Genomic DNA, 27,435 nt, shown 5'->3' with positions numbered 1-27,435 from the left:
AGGGGTACACTAGATCGTCAAGGATAAACAGTGTAGAAGAAAAGATAAGGAGAATGAAGTAGTGAAAGTAAATAAGCCCCTTAGAATAGATCAGAATAATAAGGAAATACTTAGGCTATATTTTCCCGAGGAAAGTTCAGAGAAAAGACTAGAGTAAGAGCACTCAGTTGACAAAAGAGGGTGATTTTGAATCTTCTCTCACAGAACTTTGTGGTATAGTATATGATATAGGAAAGGAATCAAGGTTAGGGAGTAGCAGTAAAGTTAGGCCCAAGGGCAATTTTTTGATGAGGGGTGTGAGAATTGTAGGAGGGGAGTGATGGAAGCTTTTAAGACTTTGAAGGGTAGTGTGCCACATGCAATGTATGAACGATTAGAATTCTATCGAGAGAAGAGGAAGGAATATAGAAAGCTAGTTAAAAGAAAAAAGAATAAGTTTAGGTTAGATGAAGCTCGTAGGATTAAGGAAGCGTTTAGTAAGGCAGACTCTAGGGAATTTTGGAAGCTTGTGAAGACTTCTGTTGGATGGAGACGTGATGTTGGTGAAGTCCCCCCAGCTGAGAGTTGGGCTGAATTTTGGAAGGTAAGTTTGAGGAAGTAGGAGAAGGTGAACTGCTAGATAAGAAGTTCAAAGATTTAGATAGGGTTATGGATTTACCGTTGAGTGAAGATGATTCAAAGTTGGTTATTGAGGTTAAGGATAAGGAATTGTGGGAAGGGATGAAGAAAATGAAGGAAGAATCGGCACCAGAAATAGATGGAATTCCACTGAAAGTGTGGAAGTGGAGTAGAGTATGGATTATTTCGAATTAAGCCTTTTGTTTTCGGCATTTATGAGTAAAGGATGTTGGACTAGGGAATGGTCAACATCTATTCTGGTGCCGTTGCATAAGAAAGGAGATAGGCTAGTCCATAGTAATTATAGATGTATCAGTATGGGGAATAGTATTAGTAAGCTTTTTGTAAGGTATGTTCAAGGTTAGATAAATGATTAGAATCACAGAAGAAGATGATAGATATACAGGCAGGTTTCAGGAAGGGATATAGTGCTATAGACCAGACATTTATTTTGAGTGTGTTGATAAGAAAATATGCTAGAGGAAGAGAGAATAGGTTATATGCAGCTTTTCTGGACTTGACAGGAGCTTTCGATTAAATAGTTAGGAAGCACCTTATCGAGAGTGTGCTACAATTAGGATTGCCCTGGAGATTTGTTAGGATATTAGTAGCTATGTATAGTGTAGTTAGGATCGTAGTTCGAGTTAGGAAACAGTTTTCTAGGGTAATTAAAAGTATTATAGGGGTTAAGCAAGGCTGTAGTTTATTTCCTAGGCTATTTTCTTTATTTGTAAATGATATAGAAGATTATTTTAGGAGTAGGGCAGCACCATGTATTGAGTTATCGTGTAAATCTTTGTTTGCTCTCCTTTTTGCGGATGATATAGTGTTGGTTGCAAAAAGTGGAAAAGAGCTGCAAAGATTGTTAGATTTGACCCATGATTATTTAGTTGAGAAGAATCTAATTTTAAATTTTGATAAGTCAGCGGTAATAGTATTTGGAGAAAAAGGGGGGCAAAATGAATTTTTTTATGCGAATGGTAGTGAGTTAAAGATTGAAAAGGAGTTTGTGTTTTTAGGGTGTAAGGTTACATCTAATGGAAGGTGGAGTAGTCACGTTGATTTAATGGAGAGAAGAGGACTTAGGGCGATGTGGAGTATGTTAAGAATTAGTTTAAGAAAGACAGGCCTAAATGATATTAAATTGATGAAGAGGATTTTTGATAGTAAGATAAGACCAGTATTTAGTTATGGGTGTAAAATTTGGGGATTTGAAAAGGGGGCTAAGTTAGACAGGATCCACTCATGTTTTTTTTAAGAGACTGATATGTCTAAGTGATAAGTTTAATGGGCTAGTTTTAAGGGGTGATTTGGGGTTGAGGAGTGAAAGAGTTATAAGGCTAGCTAGTATGATTAGGTATTGGGAAAAATTAGTATCCCTCCCAGAGGAAAGGATACTAAAAGCAACTTACCAAGAATCTTTGAGAAAAGGTTCTTGGTAAATAGGAGGAAAGGTTCTTGGGCTAGCCAAGTTAAACATATTCTGGAAAGTTGTGGAGAAGCTAGGCTGTGGGAAGGGGGGAAAGGTTTAGTGGTAGAAAGGGGGGCGGTAGCAAAACAAGTTAAGTTTATTTCAGAGAGCCCGGAGATCCAGAAATGGCATTGTGATATATCCTCGTCACCTTCTCTATCTCTGTATGCTAGTATTAAGAACCTATGAGAGGAGGAAGTGTATTTCAAGGTGGGGCTTAGTAGGGAGGAATTAAAATGGGTAATATCAATAAGAGGAAATTTCGTAGCATTTGGAGACAGGAGAAAATATTTGGGGAAGACTAGGTCGAAGGCTGGTCCCTATTTTTGTCCGAGGTGTGGGGACGAAAATGAAGATTTAATTCATTTTTTATGCTTATGTAAGGAGTTAACAGGTTTGAGAGAGGAAATTTTTGCGGGGTGGTTCGAAAGGGAGGAATGGGTGGGTAATATTAAGAGACAGGAATTTTTTGGGGATAAAGAATTTATAAAGGTTTATTGGACTGGGCCTGGAGCATAAAGATCATTTTCTTTAGATTTATTTTTTACTTTATTTTTGTTTTGTTTATAATAAGGATGTTTTCATTTATTATGTTTGAAGTGTATTGCGTATTAACCATGGCTCAATAGAGCTTTTAGTGTTAATAAATCATATCCTATCATATCATATCATATTGCTAAATACTAGATGACGCTAAGTGTTTATTTTGTCTCAGCGCGTATTTATACTTTATAAAAAGCTTTATAAAGTATAAAAAAACTTTATATATATTATTAGATGTAATAATATTTTGTTTTTAAATTGAAAGCTGTTCTAATCCTACTTTACATATACATTTATACCATACTGGGTAGCTGTATAGGAAGCATCTAAATTCATTCCTTACAGTAAGATTAATCCTTTCTGAATCTCCTAGGGGGGTAGGCATACTGTTGAGAATTTCTGCCTTAAAGCAACATGCTCGCTCATCTAAGTCATACTCACTTAAAACACTTTAGCGTCACACATAGTGTGAGTTCAGAAGCTGGACAAGGCAGAGCTAAGCATGAGTGTATCTTCGTCAGTAATAAACTTGGAGCGTGAAATAAAACATTGAACACTTACAAAAAAAAAGAAAAAAGTTTTTAAACTCGGATTACGTGGTTCTGCCTTCACTTTTAAAAAATTCTATTTTTGCAACAAATTTTTTTTCCAAAATGTCACCCACTTCCATACTCATTAATTTTGGACACACACACACACACACATACAGACACACACATATATATATATATATATATATATATATATATATATATATATAATATATATATATATATATATATATATATATATCTTTGGACATAACGCATTAAAAATGACTGCATAAAAAAGGTAGGAAATAAAAATAACAACCTTAGAAGGCCCCAACAATAATAAAGAGTAAGGAACCCAAAATAAAAATGATAAGGTTCTTACCTGGCCTTTGAGCTAATTGTTGTTGATTGCGTAGCCACTCATATTGCCTCTTCAAAATTAGTGCTTTTCAAAGAGTTTTGTCGTTTGAATCCCAAGGGTTTGTAGCGGTGTTTAAGTACATTCCTGTATTATGGGACAGCATTCTTTCTATTTGTATATAAACAAAACAAAATAAACAGAAAATACAAACAACTATAGGTGTATGAGTGGCCAAAAACTATCTTTAAAATTATTCAGGAAAGGAACAGAATAATTAAAAATACTCTAACCAATGTTAGTCTAGAAAAAAACGTCTCCCCGGAAAAGAGAAACATGCTAAACAATTAAATGGCAAATCTGTGTTGTTTTAATGCTAATTTTATTAAATTTAGTCATTTGGCATGGCACTCAAGTCTTCCACCAAGTTGATGGAAAACTGCTATAACTTTAGGTATTGTATAAAAATTATTCATTTCAAATTTCAGTGATTTTGACTAACTTTATGGGAGACTTGAGAGTCAAGTAGTCAAGCACCACGATGGCGCATTGGTTCCTTAAACTTTATTTAGTCAATATGAGAGAAAAACTTAGATATGGACATCTATTCGAAATTTTTGTTTACCTAAGATGTTTCACTCGATGCTCTATTAAACTGAAAACTGTAATGGCTAATTACAGATCTCCTATTATGAAGAAGGGACAGTAAGTCATTGTTAAGGTTGAGGAGATACCTTACAGACTTACTCTTAGTTTTCAAAATATTAGTTTGGTCGTCTTTGGATCAAAACTTAGTTTGATTACACAAAATGACAGAAAACGCCACTTTTCCATGGCTAAATTCTTTTATTTGAGTCAATTTCTATTCTAAATAAGAAAGACTAATGAAATTGTCCGTGTTCAGTTTTATTTTTTTTTTGCGCTGCTATTTATTTTTATAGCTTTTCTTTACCTTTTCTTTATATGCCTGCTATCAACAAATGATTGAGGTTTTTTCCTTTTATAGGTGAGTCACCGATTAGGGCAGATTTGCAGTAAATTTCGTGCAATAATTCCGTAGAAGGCTGGGTTTACTGTTGCCTTCTTTTTGTGTAATTAATTAAAAGAAACTTTCCGAAAAACAAGTTTTCCAAGTTTTCGAAGAAAAATAAGATTTATAATAAATAAATCTTAAAACGAGTGAAACTTAAACTGATTATGCAAATCAAGTTTGAAACGAACAAAAATCACTAGAAACAAGAGTTTGGGTATCACCTCCTTTTCTCACTGTAAAATTCTAAAACCTACTAAGTCATTGGCGCTTCAATAGCAAAATATTTTTTTTCGTCTTAAGATTGATTTTCATATTCAATCTAAGCATTACTCGCTTTAAGATCTATATATAAATTTTTTTTATCAGATATGTTTGAGGAAAAAGGCTCGGGGGGGGGGGGGCTAGTTGCCCTCCGATCACTTTTGACTCTTAAAAAGGGCACTAGAACCCCCGATTTCCAATCGAATGAGCCCCACTTGAAGTTTATACGACGACCCCTTCGATATGAAGTGCCTCTGGGGAAAAAATAAATGGAGTGTGGGGGGAGGCTAGCTGCCCTCCAATCACTTTTGGGTCTTAAAACGCAAATTACAACTTTTAATTTCCAATCAAATGAGTCCCCTATGAAGTTTATACGAGCATCTCCTCCATAACAACCATATATGCCCCCTGGGCATAACTTACAACACCTACCCCCTGGCCCTGGGGGGCTGTGTCGACACCGGAGTTTTTGTTACCTGAACTTTGAACTATTTTTAACAAAATGTCTATCTCAAATTTTTATCTGATGCATTTAGGGCGTAGAGGGGGAGGGCTAGTTGCCAATTTTCAATTTCCAATCAAATGAGCCCTCTCCGAAGTTTATACGAGCATCCCTTCCGTAAGAACTATATATGCCACAAGAGCATTACTTACAACGCCTGCTTCCGGGGGCCTGGGGGGTTGCGTCAACACAGGAGCTTTTATTATCTTACCTTTGAACTATTTTTAATGAAATGCCTAATTTAAAATTTTACCGGATGGGCTTGGGGAAAAAAGGGTGTGTGGCGGGGGGCTAGTTGCCCTCGGATAGCTTTTGATTCTTAAAAAGGGAACTAGAACTTTCAATTTCCAATCAAATGAGCCCTCTCTTAAGTTTATACGAGAATCCCTTTCATAAGAACCATATAGGTCCCCAGGACAACAATTACAAGGCCTACTTCCCGGGCCCTGGGGGGTCGTGTTGATATCGGAGTTTTTGTTATCCAATTTTTGAACAATTTTCAAAAAGATGGCTATCTCAAAATTTGTAGCGGATGGAATTGGGGAAAAAGCTGGCTATGTCAAAATTTGTAGCGGATGGGCGTGGGGGGGGGGCTAATTGCCCTTAAATCTCTTGAATCTTAAAAAGTGAACTAGAACTTTCAATTTCCAATCAAATGAGCCGTTTATGAAGTTTGTACGAGCATCACTTTCATAAGAACAATACATGTCTTTAGGACATAAATTAGAACGCCTTTCCCCGGGCCCTGGGGGGTTGTATTGACACCGGAGTCTTTCTTATCCGACCTTTGAACTATTTTTAACAAAATGTCTATCTAAAAATTTTCATCAGATGGGTTTGGAAAAAGAAGGCGTCGGGGGGGGGGGGTAGTTGCCCTCAGATCTCTTTTGACTATTAAAAAGTGAGCTCGAACTTTCAATTTCCAATCAAATGAGCCCTCTCTGAAGTTTATATGAGCATCCGGAGTTTTTGGTATATGATCTTCAAACTATTTTTAACAAAATAGCTATCTCAAAATTTTTATCGGATGCATTTGGGAAAAGGGGCATGGGACGGGGGGGGGGCTGGTCATTCTCCGATATGTTTTGACGCTTAAAAGTGAACTAGAACTTTCAATTTCCAATCAAATTAGTCCTCTCTGAAGTTTATACGAGCATTCATTCCATAAGAACCATATATGCCCCCAGGTTATAACTTAAAACCCTTACCCTGAAGACTGTGGGGGGGAGTGTCCTGCTCAAAGATATATTTTCCCGAACTTTCCACTGCGTTGAAGAAAATGGTTATCTAAATTTTTGACTAGATGTGTTTGGGGAAATGGTGAGCGTGGAAGGGGTGTTAATTGCCTTCCAATCACTTTCGACTATTAAAAAGGCCACTAGCCATTTGAATTTCCAATCGAATGAGCCCTTTTTGAAGTTTCTACGGCAACGCTTTCTATAAAAACCTTATATACCCCTAGGGTAACATACAACCCAAGCCCTGAGGGCTGTGGGGAGGGATTGTCATCTTCAAAGATCTAATTTCCAGAATTTTCAACTACTTTGAACAAAATGGCTATTTCAAAATTTTGATAGGATGTGTTTGGGGAAAAGGTGGGCGTGAGAGGGGGGTTAGTTGCCTTCCAATCACTTTTGACCCTTAAAAAGGACACTAGCCCTTGGAATTTCCTATCAAATGAGCCCTTCGATCTGGAAACCAATTACGTGGAACAAAATGGCTATCTCAAAATTTTGATTGGATGTGTTTGGGGAAATGGTGGGCGTGGAAGGGGTGTTAGTTGTCTTCCAATCACTTTTGACCCTTAAAAAGGGCACTAGACCTCTCGATTTCCAAATGAATGAGCCCTTTTTGAAGTTTCTACGACGACCTCTTCCATATGAAGTCCCTCTGGGAAAAAATAATGATAATAATAAATAATAAAACATTGTAGATGTATGGCCATTACTATAGGCAACGCTATAGCGTTGCCTCTGATGGTGTTAATGTTTTACACAGAAAGTCGCTGCAATAGACAAGGCTTCTTCTAATTGTAAAGTTTAAATAAAAAAATCAAGGGTTTTCAATCTTCAGTTAACTATATTCTCCGTAAAATTTTTGAATATTACTCTTTTTCTCCTCTTTTTCCCGTTTTAATATGAAATTTGCATAAAAGAAAATAAAATATAAATTTAGTTTGGCAGTTTGATACGCTTCGCAAGATCTACCTGTGGGTGAATCCTGGGCCAGAAATGTTCAGTGAACTTCCGAAAATGATGAAGTATCGGAATATTTCAGTACTAATGATTGAAAAACACGGGCTCGACTCATGGAGAGCAGCTTAAAGAAAAAAAAGACAGTTTCGCTTTTTAGCAATTTTAAGCTACTCTCCAAGAGTCGAGCCCGTGTTTTTCAATCAAATTACGGTTAATTATTTTGACAATTAACTTTGTCAAAACTCTAAACTTGACATACCTTTTATATAGCTTAAGACTTCAGTAAGCTTATTTTGATTATAAAGAACAATCAGCTAATATAAAGAGTTATGAATCTGATTAAAAGAAGCTGAGTTAAATATAAGATTTATCTTCCCTTTGAAACCTGCGATTTTGTAAAAAGTCTGTAGCTGTAGACTACGCTTCTTTTAGATTTATCTATTCACTGACACATAATCCTGATATTTTTAAAATTGTTTTTTTAGGGAACAATCAAAAATTGCTTAAAAATTAGGAAAATTCCCATACTCACATGTTTCTGTGCTGAAAATTTATGATAGCAAAAATCGCAAAGCAAATTTTTAAAGTGCAAGTCGGTAGATGGATAAAGCTGAGTACCAGCTATCGAACGGTGTCAAATTTGACACCTTATGTTGAAACTGTTATGAATTATGTTATAAAATTTATAGCTGTTTCCTCCATATCTTGTCCATTCCAATATATTTAGTAAGAACTTAAGTGCTTTATTTTCGTGGCCTAAGGGAGAAATGGGAATTCAATTTCGGGCCATTGAATTATTCTGCGGTATATGTTTTTGGTTTTCTACGATGTCCCTCAAGGAACTTGGTTGCGATGTCCCTCAAGGAACGGTGGTTGCTCCTTCATGCTTCATCCTAAAGATCAAAGAAATAGCTGTCGGGCTAGATGAACGATGGATGTATTTAGATGATCTTTATCTAGCTGAGGTAGGTAAAGCCACACTTTCAATTACACAAAGCAATTTACCTCTGAAGCATCTGAACTAAAAAAGACCATATGCTAAGCTGTGATATTTTCATTTCTTACAAAAAGTCTTTCTGAACTCAAACCACCTATAGACCCAAACCTCCTTAGCTTTAGCTCTACTCTGGTAGGGGTAGTGATCTCTTCTCATATAAATTGGCATGAAGATACAAGGTTGATGATAAGAACGACAAAACGGTGTTTTCAAAATGCTTAAAATTAAAAGAATTCCGGTTTTCAAAGGAAAACTAAAATTTATTTTCTGCATTTTCATCTGCCCACTATTAGAATATGCTTTTTTGTTCGGTATTTCGCACACAGAAAAGAAGAATGTGATAAAACTGAACGGGTTCAGAAGTGATAACTAGAAATCATCTATGGGGGTTCCCCGTCGCCTTATTCTTTTTATCTACAAGCATTTAAACTGGATCCCCTTTTTGTCCATCGTGAGAAACTGCCTGAAATTTGGCTCCACCCTCTTCCTCCATCCCATCTACAAGAACCCGCAGTTCTTGTAGTTCCTCCTACACTCCTCCATCTACAAGAACTTCCTCTCACCTCCCCTTTTCCTTTTCACTTTAAAAAAGGAAAATGCATGAAACGTGAATATTTTTACCAGGTGCTTTTTTAAGCACATGTCTTTTAAATCTTACGATTATTGCCGTTTATTTATTTTGATCAAAGCAATCAAGATAACGTCTTATATTTACAAGCAGAGTAAGAACCCGCGGGACTATGTTACTTTCGAATTAATTAAAAGTAATACTAAATAGGCATACTTTAAATATATATTAATAAAGATTGGATAATAAAATTTGGAACTCTGCACTACAATTCATTTTAAAGTATCTCACTGGAATGAAAGATAAAACAAAGTGACAAATCAAAATAACACATGTAAACTCAAAGACCATTAAATCCTTATCCGAACTGTATAAGTAACTTATCCGGGTGGGAAGTGGCACAAGTGGCGAAAAGTGGTGGGACCAGTTCTCACCCACTTTTTGGCCTAATCCTTAAAACAGAAACAGTAAAACATAGATTATATGCTATTTTTAAAAAGAACGTAGGATGTCTTCTACGCTGCAATACTGTCATTACTGGTGACAAATTAAGAACCGATTTACAGCAAAATTATTAATCATTTCATGCGCAGTCACAGAAGTTATTACAGAGGAAAAGATTCCAGCCTGAAAGTTCAGGAGAATTAAAGGTTAATAATATGAATTTCTTACCAGAAAACATTTCCTCTGAAAATTTTAATTACCTTTAGTCGTGTATGCAGGGAGGAGGGGGTATTAGTCTTATCCATTATGCGGATTTACATCCATATAAACGATCAGATGATGGAGACGCACTTTTAATTTTCTCTACGTAGTGTGGGGGGATTGAGACTAGAACTTTCTTAGAGGAACCAAGAATGAACAAGACCCCTGTTCAACCCTTTTCTAGGAGAATTTCTTTTTAAATTATATGGGTTATTGCACAGGGGCATGGCTGGTGTCAATGGTGTCATGGCTGGTGACAAGCAAAATATATCATGTCATATATGGTGTAATAGAGTGCGTAGTCGTCTCCTGATGTTATACTTTCTTTAGAGATTTAAGATTACATTATGAATGAAAAAAAGCATGCAATTTCATTTATATATATATATATATATATATATATATATATATATATATATATATATATATATATATATATATATATATATATATATATATATATATATATATATATATATATATATATATATATATATATATAAAAACAAATAAAAAAAACAAAAACACTTGAATGCTTGGATGAGAGGAAGAAAATTTTCGAAGGTTCTGAAAAAATATTTTAAAAGGTTCCTATGGAATAAAATTTATGACACTCAGTTAAATTTTACGACGCTCTAATTACATTGGCTTAGAAATATTACATGGCTTAGAACTTTTTTTTAACCAGTGCAGCAGCGGATTAATTCGGGAGAAGGCTGAATACAATTTTAAGGTGTCACGGATCTGCCACCGGACCAAGAGGCTTCTGTTTAGTCTAAGGATGCTGATGCATTAAAACAAATTACAAAACGGTACAAGAAGACGTTACAGAATACTTTCCATTAATCCATGTACAATAAACATTTCCAAAAATTTTTTAAGTGTATTTTGCAGTAGGATCATAGAAGAAGGGGAAAACGGTTACATTATTCAGAAATTTATGGGAATATATAAAACTATGCTCATATAATGCTTATATTTAATAAAACTTCTAAGACAGATAGTAGTGTTATATAAAAGAAAAATCCATTCAGTTTTTATTGTTTCATTCAGTTAAGTTTCATTAATTTTTTTATTCAGTTTCATTTAGTGATATTTGATTTTGCACTGCTACGTCACTGCCTTCCTTTCTGAAACACCGGTTCAAATAGTGATTGGTGGAATCGGCTATTAAAATCGAATTAGAATAGTATTTGACAAAAACTACTTGATCTTAAACTTAGAGCATACTGGGGAAAACATCATCCACATTAAAGTGAAAATTATCATAGTGTTGGTGAAAGGTTGTGTTTTGAAATGAAATTTCGTTGATTTCCTAAAACAGATACATGACTATCTTTCCCATAAAGTTAATTTGAAAAAAAAAACCTAAGATGCATATTTCAATACTATTTTGCTTCAAAAAGAAAATTTTCAGTTTATTTTTTTGTTCCTTTTTTAACAATTAGTCATTACAGCTTTTTCGGTTTCACCACTGACATAAACCCACTAAAAGTAAAAGCCAACAATCCTACATAAATTTCACAAGAAATAGTAATACATATAGACCCCCTAATGGCAAAATTCGGCAATGTATTAAAGCGTAACAGGTAAGAAGGCACATTTAGAGCATACTATATATAAAAAAAAGAAAATCAGAATAACGCAAGTAACTCCAGAATATACAACTGAACAAATAAATTACACTAATATAAATACAAATGGGAATTGTTAATGAATGAATCGATTCATGCAGAGAATTAGATCATGAAAATGTATTCTGATGTCCAGCTATTAGATTAGGAGTCGAGTTTGGATTGGATTCGGCAGCAGAGTTTTACATAAACGGAAGAAAAACTTCGGATAAAATTCGAAAAATTTGCTTCTCCGGACGGTAAAATATTGCTAAAAAATTTTTAAATTTCTTTCTCACGCAATGGCTAAAATAAACTTTTAGTATTGTTTTCAGATAGGTCTTCAAATGAGTTTTGTCCGAAAAATGGTGGAAGACTTAGGAGTTCCGCTTTTAATCCAGCATGACTGCTAGGATTTGAATAACCACGTCGATTAACTTGACATAACTTGACATGACATGGATGACATGACTTGATGACATGACATGACGATTAACTTGACATGGCTTTTACTTGACATAATTTATCTTTTTCCGCTTGAGCTTTAATTGAGCAACAAATTTGAGACAGAATTTAGCTCTTAAGTTACATTCTGACAGAAGTCGAATTTTTTTGCGTTAAGCGAATTTTTCTTAGACCAACTAAGAAAAAGTCTCCTTTTGGGCAATTATTCGGTTTGCTTCTCTACTATATCAAAATTGAAAGATTTAATTTTCAGACCGGAATATTGTCTTTAGAAGAAACACAAGCTTTCTTTTTAGGCACTTTTAAAAACGAACAGGTGAGGGCGAACTTAAAAAGAAACAAAAACATTCAAATTAAATATAGACAATGTTAAAAGAACAACCATAAACAACATCTGATTGAATGATAGCTAGGGACGACCTGAATTCCTCCCTCCCCCAGCTTATTGCCCTTTACCTTGTAGGTAGGTGAAGATAAAAAACATTACATACTTCACGCAATAAAATAAAAAATCTTTTAACAGAGCAAAGTGGGTGATTTGACTGTCAGAAATAGACATGGTTAGTATGATAAAAATATGAAAATAAACATAACATCTGTCAAAGACACCACTAGGTTTCGTTTTTCAGCATACTTAAATGATGTTTCGACCTATGCCTGCTTTCAAAAACATAGCCATTCAAATACTTATATTGTAGCCCTGTAATACTTCCTTCTTGATTTCTTTTTAAACATCCATTGGTGGACACACTCCCTTACAGTAGCATAAACCAATTCGAATTAATCAAACTAAGTTGGTTTTGTTAACCAATTCAAATTAACCAAAATTAAACAATAAACCAAAGCAAGTCTCAATCAATCTTGGTGAAAAAACAGTATATTCTTAATTAACAAGTTTAGTCTCTCTTCGTGAAAACAACAGTTTCGTGAACCCACGTTAAATTGTGCTTACTCTAATTAATTAATTTTTTTTCTTTGGTGCTCAATAATGAATCAAAATTATTGAGTCATGTTCCAAAGCGTTTTAGGATAAGCTTACAATATTTTCCTTTAGATTCAAAGGTTCTTCGGAGTTTTTTTTTTTTTTTTTTTTTTTTTTTTTTTTTTAAGAAATTTTTTTATGTTCAAACCATGTTCAATAGAGCACAATAATTATGCTTATTGAGTAAGTCATTTCAATTAATTCTAATAAGCTCTGTTTAGCACAGAGGTAATCAAAGTGCATTCCTAAAATATTTTAACTATAAGCTAAGTATATACGTGACGCATCGGACAATCGTACTTAAACCTCATATATAAATGCCCCCTTCAGAAATCCGACTTAAAAATATGATAAAAAGAGAAAACAGATTCGTTGTGCCACCACGTATAAGCTCGATGCTGACTTTTCGGTGCTAGTATCTGACAAATATGATATCTAACATTGTCTAGACTTCAAAATTTTAATACTAATATTTGCACCAAGCTTGTTTTCAATAAAAAATGACGATTAGTAAAACAATATTATTTACCAATATTTTCATTATTTCTGCTATATAGTATCTGTGGTTTCCACTAGCCTATTTCCGAGTCTTTCAAGTTTTCAATGAATTTCCCCAAAAAGAAAACATAGTTCTCAAAAATCCCCCGAAAATTAACGATATGTATTCTGTGTTAACATTATGTACTTAAAAACATTAATTTTAGGGTAAATTTCGGAAAATTCAAGTTATTTGGAGGAAACCTGAAAAATTAGGGGATAATTGAAGAAGTACATAGTTTACTGCTATGTCAACTAGTTCTTAAGAGTAACGCTAGATGGGAGATCTGTTTTTGTTTTTCGTTAAAATAGTGATTTCACTTATAGGTCCGTTTTCAAAAATTTCTCATCCAATTAATTGCTGCGAATTAACTCAATTACATCCAATTACAGCGAATTGTTGGTACAAAATTTGTGTTAAGTAAACAATTTTGTTTCCATCCGCTGAGTAAAAATGGCAAGTAGCAACTGAGACGGAAGGAACAAGCACTATATATGGTAAGATGCTTTCAATACCCCCCCCCCCATCTTGATGTAAAAGAAAATAAAAAAAAACGACCAATAACGCTCTAATTGCTGTTTATAAAATAATTTATCCATTTTTTTTTTTCAAAAAAACCTTTAGGTACTTGAAATGGCGTTTGAATGAGAAACTTATAAATATAAAGTTTTAAAACTGATACAGTTTTATTACAAAATGGGAGACAAAACTGAGTTTATTCCTCTTGAAGTATTTTTCAATTTGTGATTGGGTATATCTATGCTTAACGTCAAATGTTTGAAGCAACGTAAGACGAAAGTGACATCAAACATATACTTAGATTGAGAAAAATAATTTCAAATATTAAAAAAGCTTATTATTTTTGAAAAATTTAACGTAAAAAAAAATGAATAAACAAAGCAAAGCATATATTTCGGCGAATTTCAGTGCTAAACCGTCTTCAGTGCTCAAGTGATATATATAATATACATACTGTAAAACCAAAAAATAGCCTCTATGTTTTTTTTTTAATTTATTTTTTCGTTTTTCGTGCGTCATGCATTGGCAGTGCGGTTTCAAAAATTATTTATAAGAATTTGAGGATTGCAAAACATCATATGCTTGTATGTTCACTTAAACTCTTTTATTTGTCTCTGCTAATATACCTTGTCTGCCGGTATAGCAATTAGTTCTGAAGAGCGACGCCAGATTGCACGACATGTTATTTTTCTTCTCTAAGTACCATCTTATTACTTATGCTCCAATGGGAATATACGCATTTCCAATTTAGAAAAGATACGAAAGATAGAAAAATGGAATAAAAAAACCGTTTTCTTCTTCTTTTCAAAAAAATTAGAAAGAAAGCTGATATGTGGTAGTTACACGAAAATTGAAAAAAATTCTAAATAAGATAGAAACTTCCCTTTTTTGACCAGAAAAGAGAAATTGCGCGTTTATTTACCCACTGTTGGTGACAAAAAAAAAAAAAAAAAAGGGAACATATACATTTATTTACATTTCCTATAAAAACAATTCTCTTTCTGTAAGAATCTATTCAAAAAGTGCATTACGCGGCAGTATACGTTGACTTTCCAATTTATCTTTCCCAAAACAAAACTTAAATAGAAACACTGTTTAACTTCACGGATGGGCTAGTAAAGACGATAAAATACATATAATAAACAACAATAATTATGCCTCAGAATATAACTGGGTCATTCACCGGTTTACGTTGGCGTACAATGAAGGACTGAAGTCACGCAATATTGTCTACAATCGCTGATTTCATAGGGGAAAATTCTGAACTGGTGGCCGCTGACCTCATTCCGTTAAGCTGGTCCATTTTTGTGTCACCAGCTAATAGTCTATCTTCAGGCACACATTTGAAAAGGTGGGATACATATAAAGCCTGAAAAAGACAAATAGAAGAGGATAAAACGCAATTCCCTCAAACTTCAGGAGAAAATTATACTTGCTAACTTAATTACATACATTAAACGCAAGGAGTATTTAGACTTGTCCGCTTATTATGTTTTCAGGCAATTAAATTAATTTTTATGCAAATAAAGTTGTTAACTGATACGTTTTAAGTACACCATTAAACAAAATTAAAGAGTCGAAAAAATAAAGAACAAAATTCCCATAAAAACGCGACATACCTTCGCTTTGCTTGGGCAGTGCAGGCTCATTTGGCCTTCGCATAGTTTCCTCCTTTCCATCGTAAAATAATCGGGACTTCAGCTATAACAAATATGCACTAGTCTCCAAGGCCGTACCTAGGATTTTTTTCGGGGGGGGGGGGGGTTTACTCCAAAAAATTTTCGGGAGAGGGGTTTACACAAAAAAAAACCTCAAAAAACGCATACAAAATTTGTTTAAATCCATTTTTGTTATGTGTTTAGGAGTCAGACAAACATTTAGTGGGGGGTTCAAACCCCTCTAGCCTCCCCCCCCCCCTCTGGGTACGGCCTTGCTCGTCTCATTCAGGTAATGACCAATTCCCTTTCTGGCAACTCCCACCATTTGTTCTGAATAATATTCTGAATTTTTTCAGTGTCTTCTCTTTTTTTTTGGGGGGGGGGGGGTAATTCTATAGTTTATAACCATTGTCTTAGTTCATAATTCAGCTAAAACTTCACGATTATACCTTGAATAGTTTAGATGTATGTTTAGTGCACGAAAAAAGGAACATTCTATTAGATATTATAGATAAAAACCCGCACATTTTCTCTTGTTTTTAAGTTATGCAAAATATATTTTAACTTAAGAAGAGGGAGATACAACAAGGGGCTGGCAAACCCCCGTTGATAATAAAATCATTACTCTCACCTATAAATGAGAGGATTAAGAAGGGGCAGAAAGAGAGAGAGAGGGAGAAATTAAAGGGTGGGGGCGAATTAATTTATAAGCGCTAAAGGAGAGGGGGATATTTCAAATCGTCTATTTCTTTCTTTCCTTCCTTAGGAGACAAGAGAAAAAAAAAGGGAGAGTATAAAGAAGAAACGATCAAAAGTGGGTTTTTTTTTAAAGCCAAAGGAAAGTACTGAAAAAAAAACACACACAAAGCGAATATTTCGAAATGACAAACTCCTCTCTTCTGCGCTAACACAAAAATACATTTAAGGAAAATGTAAAAAAAGACAAAGGAAAAACCAAAAGCAAATGCGGAAAGCCAAAGTGAAAAAAAACAATGAAAAAACCAAAAAGATGTATAAAATTCAATAAAACCAAAATTTTGGCTTGTTGCCAAGATTTTTCCTAATTTTGGCTTTTATGGAATTTTATACATCTTTTAAATTTTTTTTCATTGGTTTTTTTCTTTGTCTTTTTTGGCATTTTCCTTAAATATATTTTTTTTTTTGTTCATGCTGAAGAAGAGAGGCGGTTGTCCTCTCGAAAGACTCGTGTTGTGTGTGTGTGTGTGTGTTTTTTTTTCAGTATTTGGTTTGGCTTTAAAAAAACCTCATTTTTGATCGTTTCTTCTTTATATTATGGCAGGCCAATGTGGTTTAAGAAATTACAGAGGGAGAGAGAGAGAGAGAGAGAGAGAGAGAGAGAGAGAGAGAGAGAGAGAGAGAGAGAGAGAGAGAGAGAGAGAGAGAGAGAGAGAGAGAGAGGGGGGGGGGGAGTGAGAGAGAGAGAGAGAAAAGGGACGGTATAGTGATACGTAAAGGGTGAATGGGATAGTAAAATTTCATGTTGTCTATCTTATGGAACTGGAGAATCTCTTACAGTTAAAGTGGCAATGGTAATTCCAAGTGCAGCACCAGCCAAAACGTCACTCCAATGGTGCTTATAATCTGACACTCTGGATAAGGCAGTGAACCAAAATAGAAATAAAGCTACGGCTTGAAATACAGGTCGCAGAAATTTTGAGCCCTTCCAAGTCATTCGAGCTTGCAAATAAATCTGGAAAAGAAAGAAGAAATGTAAAAGAAATAATGAAAATTTGTGTTGTGAAAACTTTTTAGACTCAGAAGCAGTGCTTCTGAGCATTTCAAGTATTACTTTCATAAAAATGAAAATACTTTGAAACATTTAAGGAAATGAACCGAAACTAAAACTTTTTTTTGCAGGCGACGTGAAATCTGGCGACAAAAATCCATTTCAACTCCTGTCAGAGCTCAGTTTAATACCTGATTGACATTATAGTCACACTATATATCCCGTTCCTAATTGTTGGGTTGAGAAAAGTTCAGCTTTCAAGCGTAAATTGTCTTGGCTGACAAATCGGAGTAAAGATACAAGGCGTAATTTTTTAAAATTCGAACATATGAAAGCTTGAAACATGAATATTCCTATCTTTACGATAAATTCTGCAAAACATGCAAAGACATAATATTAGTAGACTTGGGAACAAATTAGTCCTGATAAAGGTTTTCCACGCCAATTACATGGCATAGCAGTTTTCCTCTTTTGAAGTACAAGTGTTCATTTAAAATCAAAGAAAACACACATAATTCATAAATCCTGGTTTTTTTCATAAACCCTTGTACCTATGGTGGACAGGACCGGATTTGAAGATTTGTCGCTTCAAGGCCCAAGCGTTTTTGCCGCTGTTTTTACGAGATTTTTGAGGAAATCCCCGAAAATTTGGGGCTAGTGGAAGCAATGAACATAACGCAACTGATGAGCCAAAAGTAATGAATGAGAGAGGAGATACCGAACTCTCAGCTCCCATTCTTGGGAGACATCTATCATGTGGGCACCTGTCCTAAAAGTCCTGTGGACAAGGTCAGTCATAAATCTTAGAAAACCTTTTATTTGGGGATCTCCAATTGCCTTCAAATGGCTCATAGAACTGATAGACTATTTGAATTGACCTTGCTTCATGCCTATCTACCTTAGTTCTTCCCTAGGATGGATTATATACTATCTATCAACAAGTGAAAAGACATCACTTTTATACAATTCTGAAAAAGGGTTATGCCAGCTTTGCCTCTCACTGAGACTATGTTTCTTGGCTTTACACCAATTAGCCATGGCTCTCAAGTTTTTCATCACAGTCTACCAAGTTGACTTTAGTTCAAATGTGGCCACTGAATTCCTGTATTGTTTTAAAATCGTTTTCTGTGAATAGGCAGGGCGGCGGCGGAGTGCATCTGGCACTTCGACGATAAATCACATTAGTCAAGCTTTGGTTAACAAAAAACAAAATAACTAAGTGATAATCTATTGCGCCCTCTAGCATTGTTCGCCCCCTATTGGTAAATCCGGGCCTGATGGTGGGGGTAGGGCATATGATTTTCAGAATAAAGTAGATTCCGTTCGTTGTTTTCTTTAAAGGGGATAGAGAGTTCATCACTGCAAGTACCATCGCTTTCTACTCAACGCTACTTTATTTCATGCAATTTGGCTATATCTTCCAAAAAACTAGTGAACTGGCTCAATTCTATACTTTCTCTTGTTTTGATAGGATATAAATTAGTGAGCCATTTCAGGTTGGCATTTTCTTACAGTACGGTTGGCATTTCCTCTGAATAAGTTAAAGCTGGAGAAGAAGAATAACAAAGAACCAATTTCTTTGTTATTGTGCAGCCAATACACCTAGCTATCTCAAAAAGTAAGGTAAATTGAGGGGAAACTTCAGTCACTTTTTAAATTTGAAGATAAAAATTTGAAGATAAAAAGCTTACTTTTACCAAAATTGACAAAAGGTATATTTGTGTCCCATTTTCTAAATAGTCTGTTCTCGGCATACGACGTTCTAGCTCTAACTAAATTATTATAAACAAAAAACATCTTAAAAACACAAGAATATTCCCACTTTAACAGATTTTCGATTGAAGGAAAATAGAGCTTCACTACAATCCATATTTTGAAAGCTCAAAATTAAGCGGTTTTTGAGTTTTCCAGTTCTCATGACCTATATTTCACTGTTTAGAGGTACTAGCAGTTTTGAAATCACATTAAACCACGGTGAATTGCGAAGAGTCCTCTTTTATCAGGTTTAAACATTCCCTTTACAACTAAGGCTCAAGATTCAAGCAAAAGTTATACCAGTAAGCCTAAAACTACCTCAGCAATCAACCAAAGTGAAACTTAACCAACACAAAATGCACGAAATAATGACAAAAGACTTCAGTAAAACCCACAAATTGTACTATTTCAAAAAAAAAAAAAATCAACTGCATTACTGTTTAGTTTTTTGCACGGACAAGATTTCTGAGAATTGAGTTCATTGACTCTTATTAATAAGCCTATTCTTAATTTAGCTTTATGTTCAATTAAAATTATCTTGAGTACGTGAGAGTTGAGCTTGGCTGAATCACACTTTAGAGGAACTGAACTATTCTTGTCATTTGAAATTTGTTTGGGGAGATTTATCCTGATTTAGATTTTCCTTGAATAAATTTGCAACGTGGAAAGATGTGGTTTGAGTTTTGTTTGACTTAATTTTTTTGATCGAAATGCATTGGCCGAATGCTGGGCTAGTTGAGTTTTACTATTAAACAATTCACCCCTTTTTACTGGATTGATGTTTTTATAATTTTCTACAATAAATTGCCGCTAATTCCATTTGTATATTAAATAATTATTTAGTTTATAACAAACAACTTTGATTATTATTTTCAGAATCAATTGTCCAGGACATTTTTGTTTTACTGTCGGTAATAACCGCCAATGCAACCTACACGCTATATTTAATTAGCCATCAAACTATGTCCTACACTATGGATACGCCACCAAAAATAGACAGAATTCACTGTTTTGGATAGCAAGCTCAGTGTATGGTTAACGGCCCTCAAGTATCCATTGGTCGTTTTAGGCTTTAAGGTCCCCGGTACAATGTAGTCAGACCTGTTGAAAAAAGCCAAAATTTATGATACGTGTTGTTTTCTAGGTTTTAACTTCAAGCTTGTACTAGAGAAGCAAAAATTGGCCAACTACACCCATCTTTTTCAACCCAATTATACCATACTTGGATGCAAATATATATTCAACTATAGTCCAATAACACTACATATTCGCGTTTTCCAACAGATTCATCATATAGATATGAAAACATTCTGTTACAAGCTTTCACCCTTTCTAATTTAATGAAAATATGCCGTAAATATTCACTCTTAAACTTGATAATTAAGTTTAACTAAATCATTAAGTTTAAGGTTGAAAGTTGAACATTGCTAAACCCACCTAATTACAAACTAGATGCACTATTGGCGCTGTAGTCGCGCGTACCTTTAATTTTAGCCCCAAGTTTGACTCTAATGTGACAGGGCATAAAGGCTTAGAGAAATGCAAGATGTTTCCATTCAATTGATTCTAGACGAGATGAGTCCCCTCCTTTCATTTCCTCACAGCCATTAGTAAACATATATATATATATATATAACATATATATATATATATAACACATATATATATATATATATATATATATATATATATATATATATATATATATATATATATATATATATATATATATATATATATATATATATATATATATATATATATATATATATATATATATATATATATATATATATATATATATATATATATATATATATATATATATATATATATATATATATATATATATATATATATATATATATATATATATATATATATATATATATATATATATATATATATATATATATATATATATATATATATAATATGTATACATACTAATACTACTACTAACAACTCACCGCAGCACCAAGCCGCCTGAGGCCAACACAGCTACGCACGCTCCTCCTCCACCCCAATAGCCTACATATAATTATTGCTCGTTTGATAAGATAGATTAGTAAATCTATAGATTAGTAAATTAGTAAATCTAGTTAAGAGATTACTGATAGAGATTTTTATGTTGTTCTTACCATCACATATATCATTAAAAACAATTTTTTTTTGAATAAAATTCTGACAGCCTTTGTGATGTTTAGCACTGGGTCCCTCCCAGCCTTATGAGACATTAAAGACAGAGGACAGCACTCGAGTCATGTCCTGAGAAGTTTAGAAGGTCTTTTGATTAACAGGACTTGGGAGGTAGTTGTTAAGACAGCTTCGGACGATGTCAAGTTGCGAGGAAAAGGGAGACAAAAGAACTAATTCCACATGGCTGCGCTGAACCAAAATGAAGTCAATTTTCTTCTTTGAGGACAAATAAGTTAAAACAGAGCATATTTATAGAAGTTTTTTTTCAAAACGTCAAGAAAAAGATTAAATTCAGGTTCGAGGAAAAAACTCACGATTTCTTCGAAAGAAACATTTATGGCAGTTAATCTAGCTCTACTATTTTAAAATGACACTTATATTCCTTTTTAGTTCCGTTTCTTTCCCAGATTTGGATAATTCACGACACTATTTTTCACAAGGTCAATTGGCAATTTTTGAACTGATCTGTTTAGTTTCCAATTAGGTGCTATAATATACTAACCTTTAGGGGGGAAGGGGTCAGCCCAGTCTTTACGAGTGGTATTTTCTGTTCGATCTATATGCATTCTAATTGTCTTTAGATAGATAGATAGATATATAAACTTTTATTTTCGCCAAAATCTTCATGGCAATGCCAAGTTTCTTTGGTATAGTCACATTAAAAAGCGTATATTAAAAAAAAAGAAAAAAAAGAACACTAATCAATCCTCCTGATTTCGTCATAAATATTTACAAAACTAGGTATATAATATTTTGCTAACCGCCGATGGGCACAGCGTACCGGCTGAAGTTTCTCAACTGGCACTGCAACCCTGCACGAGAGTCGTTTTGTTGTGGATTGAGGGGGGGGGGAGGGGTTTGTGGATTGGGTGTAGAGATATTCTTCCGAAATCCATGCAGAGTTTCTCTCTTCTTTTTTTCAAAGTTTGCATTTTAGACTCTGTCAGCAGCTCTTCATACGGTATTTCTGCCTGCTTCGATACTATCTTTAGAGCTCTTTTCTGAGCTCTTTCGAGTCTGGCGCTTTGCTCAGCCGTCAGCCCAAAATGCCATACACGAGCTGCATATTCAAGAATTGGGCGAATCATAGATGTAAATATTCGGGGGAGGTGATCTGGAGGGGCGGGAACAACACATTGGCTTGTTGTGTTTTGTTTTTTTCTATGCCTCTAATTTCAGTTTGTTTTCAGAAAATGTTAAGGGTTTAACCCCAGTAGTTTTTTTGGAAGGTGATTAAGATACGGATTGATGAGTAAGATACTATATTTTGGAAAGATTTCAGTAGTCAGGCTGCACTTTATTGGAACAGGAGTAAAACAAAGAATATCCAATATGTATGATTGGAAAACCAGTGAGCCAGTGGCCCTTCCAACAGACCCTTCCTCCATCAACCTTCTAGAAGGAACGTAGGCAGGTTGCACTTTCTTTAAACTCGTTCTTTCAACCATGATCAAAACTTGCAATGAATTCAGTCTGTATATTTTGAGGCACATAGTTGGTCAGTTGTGCCTTCAGCACCATACCCTCCTCCTCTCCCTGTGAGCTTTTAGCAGGAATTTAGATATGTCGATCCTTTTTTAAAGCGGATTCATGCGAACTTAAATATGTTTGATTGGAGGAGCAAAATAGGCCCAAGGGCCCTTGAACTGAATCCTCATCCCAAAATGCTTAGATAATAATAGAGATACTCTTTTCACCAAAGCGACTGAAATTTTAGGATAAGAAACTTAATCCAAAAGGACAAAGAGACTAGATTTTCTTAGGTGTCGCCACTTCTGAGCCTGCCTTCTCCACTGGAGATTACAGATTCGCTTGCAATTTGGTAGGTATGTATCTGTTATCGTGAATGTTTGAAATTCATGACTGTCGATATTCACCGGTGAATGTCCGAAATACCTTTTTTTTTCTCCTTGGATTTTGTCAGCGTTACTAGTCAACTTTCTTAATTTAATGCAAGGTTTGATGATGACAAGTTAGGTTGGGTTAGCTTAGGTTTTTCACCCCTTTCTGATATTTATAACCAAATTTAAGCTTATCTAACGTAACTAATCTAACATAACCTAAATTAAACTTTTACCATTGTAGCTTGCATAAGACTGAAAAAGCTGACTCGCAAAGCTAACTGAATCTAAGCAGAGAAAAAGGAATTTCGGACTTTAACCGGTGAATGTCGACATGAACGAAATTTAAGACATTCACGGTAACATATCTGCAGCCAAGGAGACTTTGATCAAGTCATTATAGATCTTTTACCTTTACAGCGAACGCACAAGTAGGCTCCAGTAGGCTTATTTTTTTTTAGGAATTCTTTGTATTACGGAGAGTGACTTGTAAGAAAGTACAATTAAACATATTTATTTTTAAGGGCGAAAGGTTACATACTCGTTCAAATAGGCCTATTAATTTCAAGATAGGGAATACATTATACATTTTAGGACAGGAAAATATGTGTTCATGAGTGGTTATGTGACATTTATGAATGATAATACAAGGCATAGTGGTGTACTTGAATGATTAGTACTAAGGGACCATGCTTCACTTGATGAACAAAAAGACGAAATCAATAAGAATTCCAAATAGGGATAGGTCCTTTTATTAGACAGTGAAATGAAAATATAAAACAAAGACTCTAAATATTTCGATGACACAGTCGGTCATCATCATCAGTAGAGTAACTCTACTGATGATGATGACCGACTGCGTCATCGAAATATTTAGAGTCTTTAGAGTCTTTGTTATTTTTAGTCTTTAGAGTCTTCAATATTTAGAGTCTTTGTTTTATATTTTCATTTCACTGTCTAATAAAAGGACCTATCCCTATTTGGAATTCTTATTGATTTCGTCATAGAAAAGGCAGTGTGGTCATGGAAAATAATAGCAACAAAAAGATAATTTTCTTTTTTCTACGTCTTTTGCAAAACATCTGTAGTTTAATTCTATCTTATTAGCTGTAGAGAGGAAAACCACGAGGGTCACGTCTGGGTATTTCTGACGTCATTCATGTGAACTACCTAGATTGTTTTTTCACACCGGAAAACAAACATTTATCTTATTAAACGAACAACTGTCATCGGCGAACCCTTACTATACAAACTATTTCTGAATTTTTCTGCCGCAATGCGTAGCATTTAATGCGAAGCACTGAAGAATCCGAGATTCATTTCACGGCTATTCAAACGGAAATGTCTAAAATTTTTATCGCTATAAGCTTGAAATCAACTGATTCGTCAATAAAGGAATTACGTTTTGAAACTTCTCCTACTTAAGTTCAAGGCTTTCATCCTTCAGGGATCTCTAATTTCGGTCAGCAGACCATTTATGAAAAATATTAAGACAATTGGGAGTGGAAAACTAATTTTCCCAAAGTCCCGATCTAATTTAGATTACATTTTTACACCGCAAAATGTTAGTGTGCAAATTTTCAAAAATATCGCAGATATATATATATATATATATATATATATATATATATATATATATATATATATATATATATATATATATATATATATATATATATATATATATATATATATAGATATATCTCTGACCATATTTCCAAGTCTCGGACCATATCAGTAATATATTCCCTGTTCAACTTATTGCACCGAGCGGTCCAAGTCCAGACAATGATAGTAAATGGCATGAAACCACTGATTGGGCTTGTGCAGATATGTTTATGTTCTGGGTTGTTAGTGATTCTATTTTGAAAAAGATCACAGTGCCGTTTCATCTACTTTCCCAAAAAAACTATTAACCTTTGCAGAGAAGCAAATATTGCTGAATATTTACTGTGCAGTGATCGTTCAAGCTCTACGCTCTGCCGAGCGTGCTAGTTTACCCATAAGAAGAGTACGTCTTGGAACTGAAAAGCTTGGTTGGTCAGACAACCCTGATCTCGTTGATTCTTGTGCTAAATCAAAATTCTGGTTTCATGTCTGGAAGGAGTGTTATCAAACCTTGCCACGGCAAGGTTTGATAAATGAAATTCGTCAGAAAACAAAGCGACATTTTACGAAAGTACTTAGGCAACACCAGGCTAAATCAGTAGCTGAACTATCAAGTAAAACCACAAGTGAACCTAATTTTGTACGAAAACTGCTTAAAAGAGATAATTCAAAAGCCTAAAACACTGTCAAAATTACGAGTGACCAGTATGGTATTGATTACTTTAAAAGTGAGTTTTTTGAGCTTGACCTATCAATGTCATATCGAAACGAATGACAACTTAATGGTTGCCTGGGTCAATTAATTGTTGAGGTCAGTTTTATTGTTACTCGATCTGCGGTTACAGAGTGCATTTTTAAGCTACAAAATAAAAATTCTTGTGATGTTGATTGCCTCTGTGTACAGCATCTAAGATGTGGGTCTTCTCTTCTGCTTGAGCGTATGACCTTACTCTTTCAGATAATATTCTGTAGCGGTATAGTTCCTGATGTACTTATTACTGGTGTAATAACCCCGGTATTAAAGAGGGGAAAGCCCAATGACCAATGTTCTTCTTTTAGACCAATTACAGTGTCACTGGTTTTATTCAAAGTTTTCGAGTTACTAATTATTGACGAGACATCTGATAAGTGTTATACACCGGATAACCAATTCGGCTTCAAGAAAGAAGTAGGCCGTGACCATGCTCACCATGTGATTGCTAATTTACTTCTACATGCTCATGAAAATAATGAGCTGGTATATATTGCCGGGTTAGACGTATCTAGAGCTTTCGACACGGGTATACATCCAAATATCTTCTTGACTGCTTATAAGCATGGAGTCAATATTTCTGTCATCAAATCGATACGTGATATGTATAAAAAGCTAAATGCAAAAGTTAAGGTTACCATCTCACCTAGTGCGGTGGAACTCACTCCTTCAATTCCAGTAAAAAAGAGCATTAGAACGGGCACGTTTACTTCTCCCCCCCCCCCCTGTTTAATGATAATATCATTGTGTCACAACAGAGCGTTCTAACCATATATATATTTTATGGTATTAATGTTTCGCTAGTTAACTATGCTGATGACATCCTTGTTGTTAGTAGAATAGCCTTTGGAATTGAGGAAAATTTTGGAATTTTCGATAGGGAGTATAAACGTATAGGTCTTTGATTTAATGAGAGTAAGACTGAGTTCCTGGTGTTCAATCGCCGTTCAGATTGCCCGACAAATGTTCAATTAGGTGAACATGTTATTAAAGCACAAGATACACTGACGTATCTTGGTGTACCGATTGGGTCAAATCTTCGCGCCACGTGTCAACTTTTGAAAATTTTTTTTGCCAGAAAAGCTAGTAGTTTACTAGTTGCGTTAAAGTTTAAATTTAACCGCCGTATCTTAGCTAGCGTTTATAATACATTTGCTGTTCCGCATCTACTTGCCCTTGCACCATTTTGGTCTTTTCTTACTGCTTCAGATATTAGGGATATGGAAGTGTTTCTACAAGTATGCGAAATATTTGCTAAGGCTGCCTCTCTGGACTAATAACAGCTCACTATCCTTGCGGTATGGAGTTAAAAGTCCAGCGTCCGCAGTACAGAAAAGAAATGAGAGATATCGGAGGCAGATTATTGGCGAAAGCACCTCTGAAATTGTCCGTCTTTGATAATAGGTTTGTTCTTACATATAATTGCCTCTATTTGTAATTTTTTTTTCTTGTCCGTTCTTCTCTGTTTTGGTTCTGTTTGTATTTGTCAGAATTTATTTTTTTTTTATTTTCTTTCTTTATACTCCATCAGTGTTGTATTTTACATTTATGATGGGCAATAAATTTATACATACATACATATAAATATATATATATATATATATATATATATATATATATATATATATATATATATATATATATATATATATATATATATATATATGGGCCCCGGCACTCGGCATGCTTCAATTTATGGATTCTTACTGTCTTCTAAATGCAGACAATTTGCACCTTTTCTTGGTGTCATGACGTCCAAATGGACCTTAAATTAGAAGTAGTGCCTTTGTAAAATTACCTTTGTTTATTGGACCTTTAACTTTTGCCTCGGCTTGTCTTTTGTCATTATGAAAGACATGTCGCCAAAAATTTGCTTCTTTTAATTGTTCAGGTGGTGGGACAAAAACTTCTTCTTTTGCCTCAGCTTTTCTTTTGATATTATGAAAGACATATTGCCAAACCTTTGTTTCTTTTA

The 27,435-nt window shown here is 34.4% G+C and overlaps 1 protein-coding gene across 2 annotated transcripts in view; it reads right to left on the bottom strand.

Annotated features, from left to right (window-relative positions):
- Positions 1–12,503: 12,503 nt before the first annotated feature.
- LOC148944252 (putative phosphatidate phosphatase) overlaps positions 12,504–27,435 on the bottom strand; it is a 67,786-nt gene continuing 52,854 nt past the window's right edge. For both annotated transcript variants that reach the window (XM_089100536.1, XM_089100535.1), the window contains exons 6-7: positions 17,094–17,270; positions 12,504–15,270 (exon numbers count right to left, since the gene is read on the bottom strand). In XM_089100536.1, coding sequence (XP_088956662.1) covers positions 15,118–15,270; positions 17,094–17,270 — 330 coding nt within the window. In that variant the 3' untranslated portion in view covers positions 12,504–15,117. The remainder of the gene's footprint in view (positions 15,271–17,093; positions 17,271–27,435) is intronic.

The sequence above is a fragment of the Artemia sp. Qi Xiang Cuo genome, chromosome 14 (assembly GCF_049724085.1).
Source record: "Artemia sp. Qi Xiang Cuo chromosome 14, ASM4972408v1, whole genome shotgun sequence".
Taxonomy (NCBI): domain Eukaryota; kingdom Metazoa; phylum Arthropoda; class Branchiopoda; order Anostraca; family Artemiidae; genus Artemia; species Artemia sp. Qi Xiang Cuo.
The sequence above is the reverse complement of the archived record's forward strand: the minus strand, read 5'-3'. Positions and strand labels throughout refer to the sequence as shown.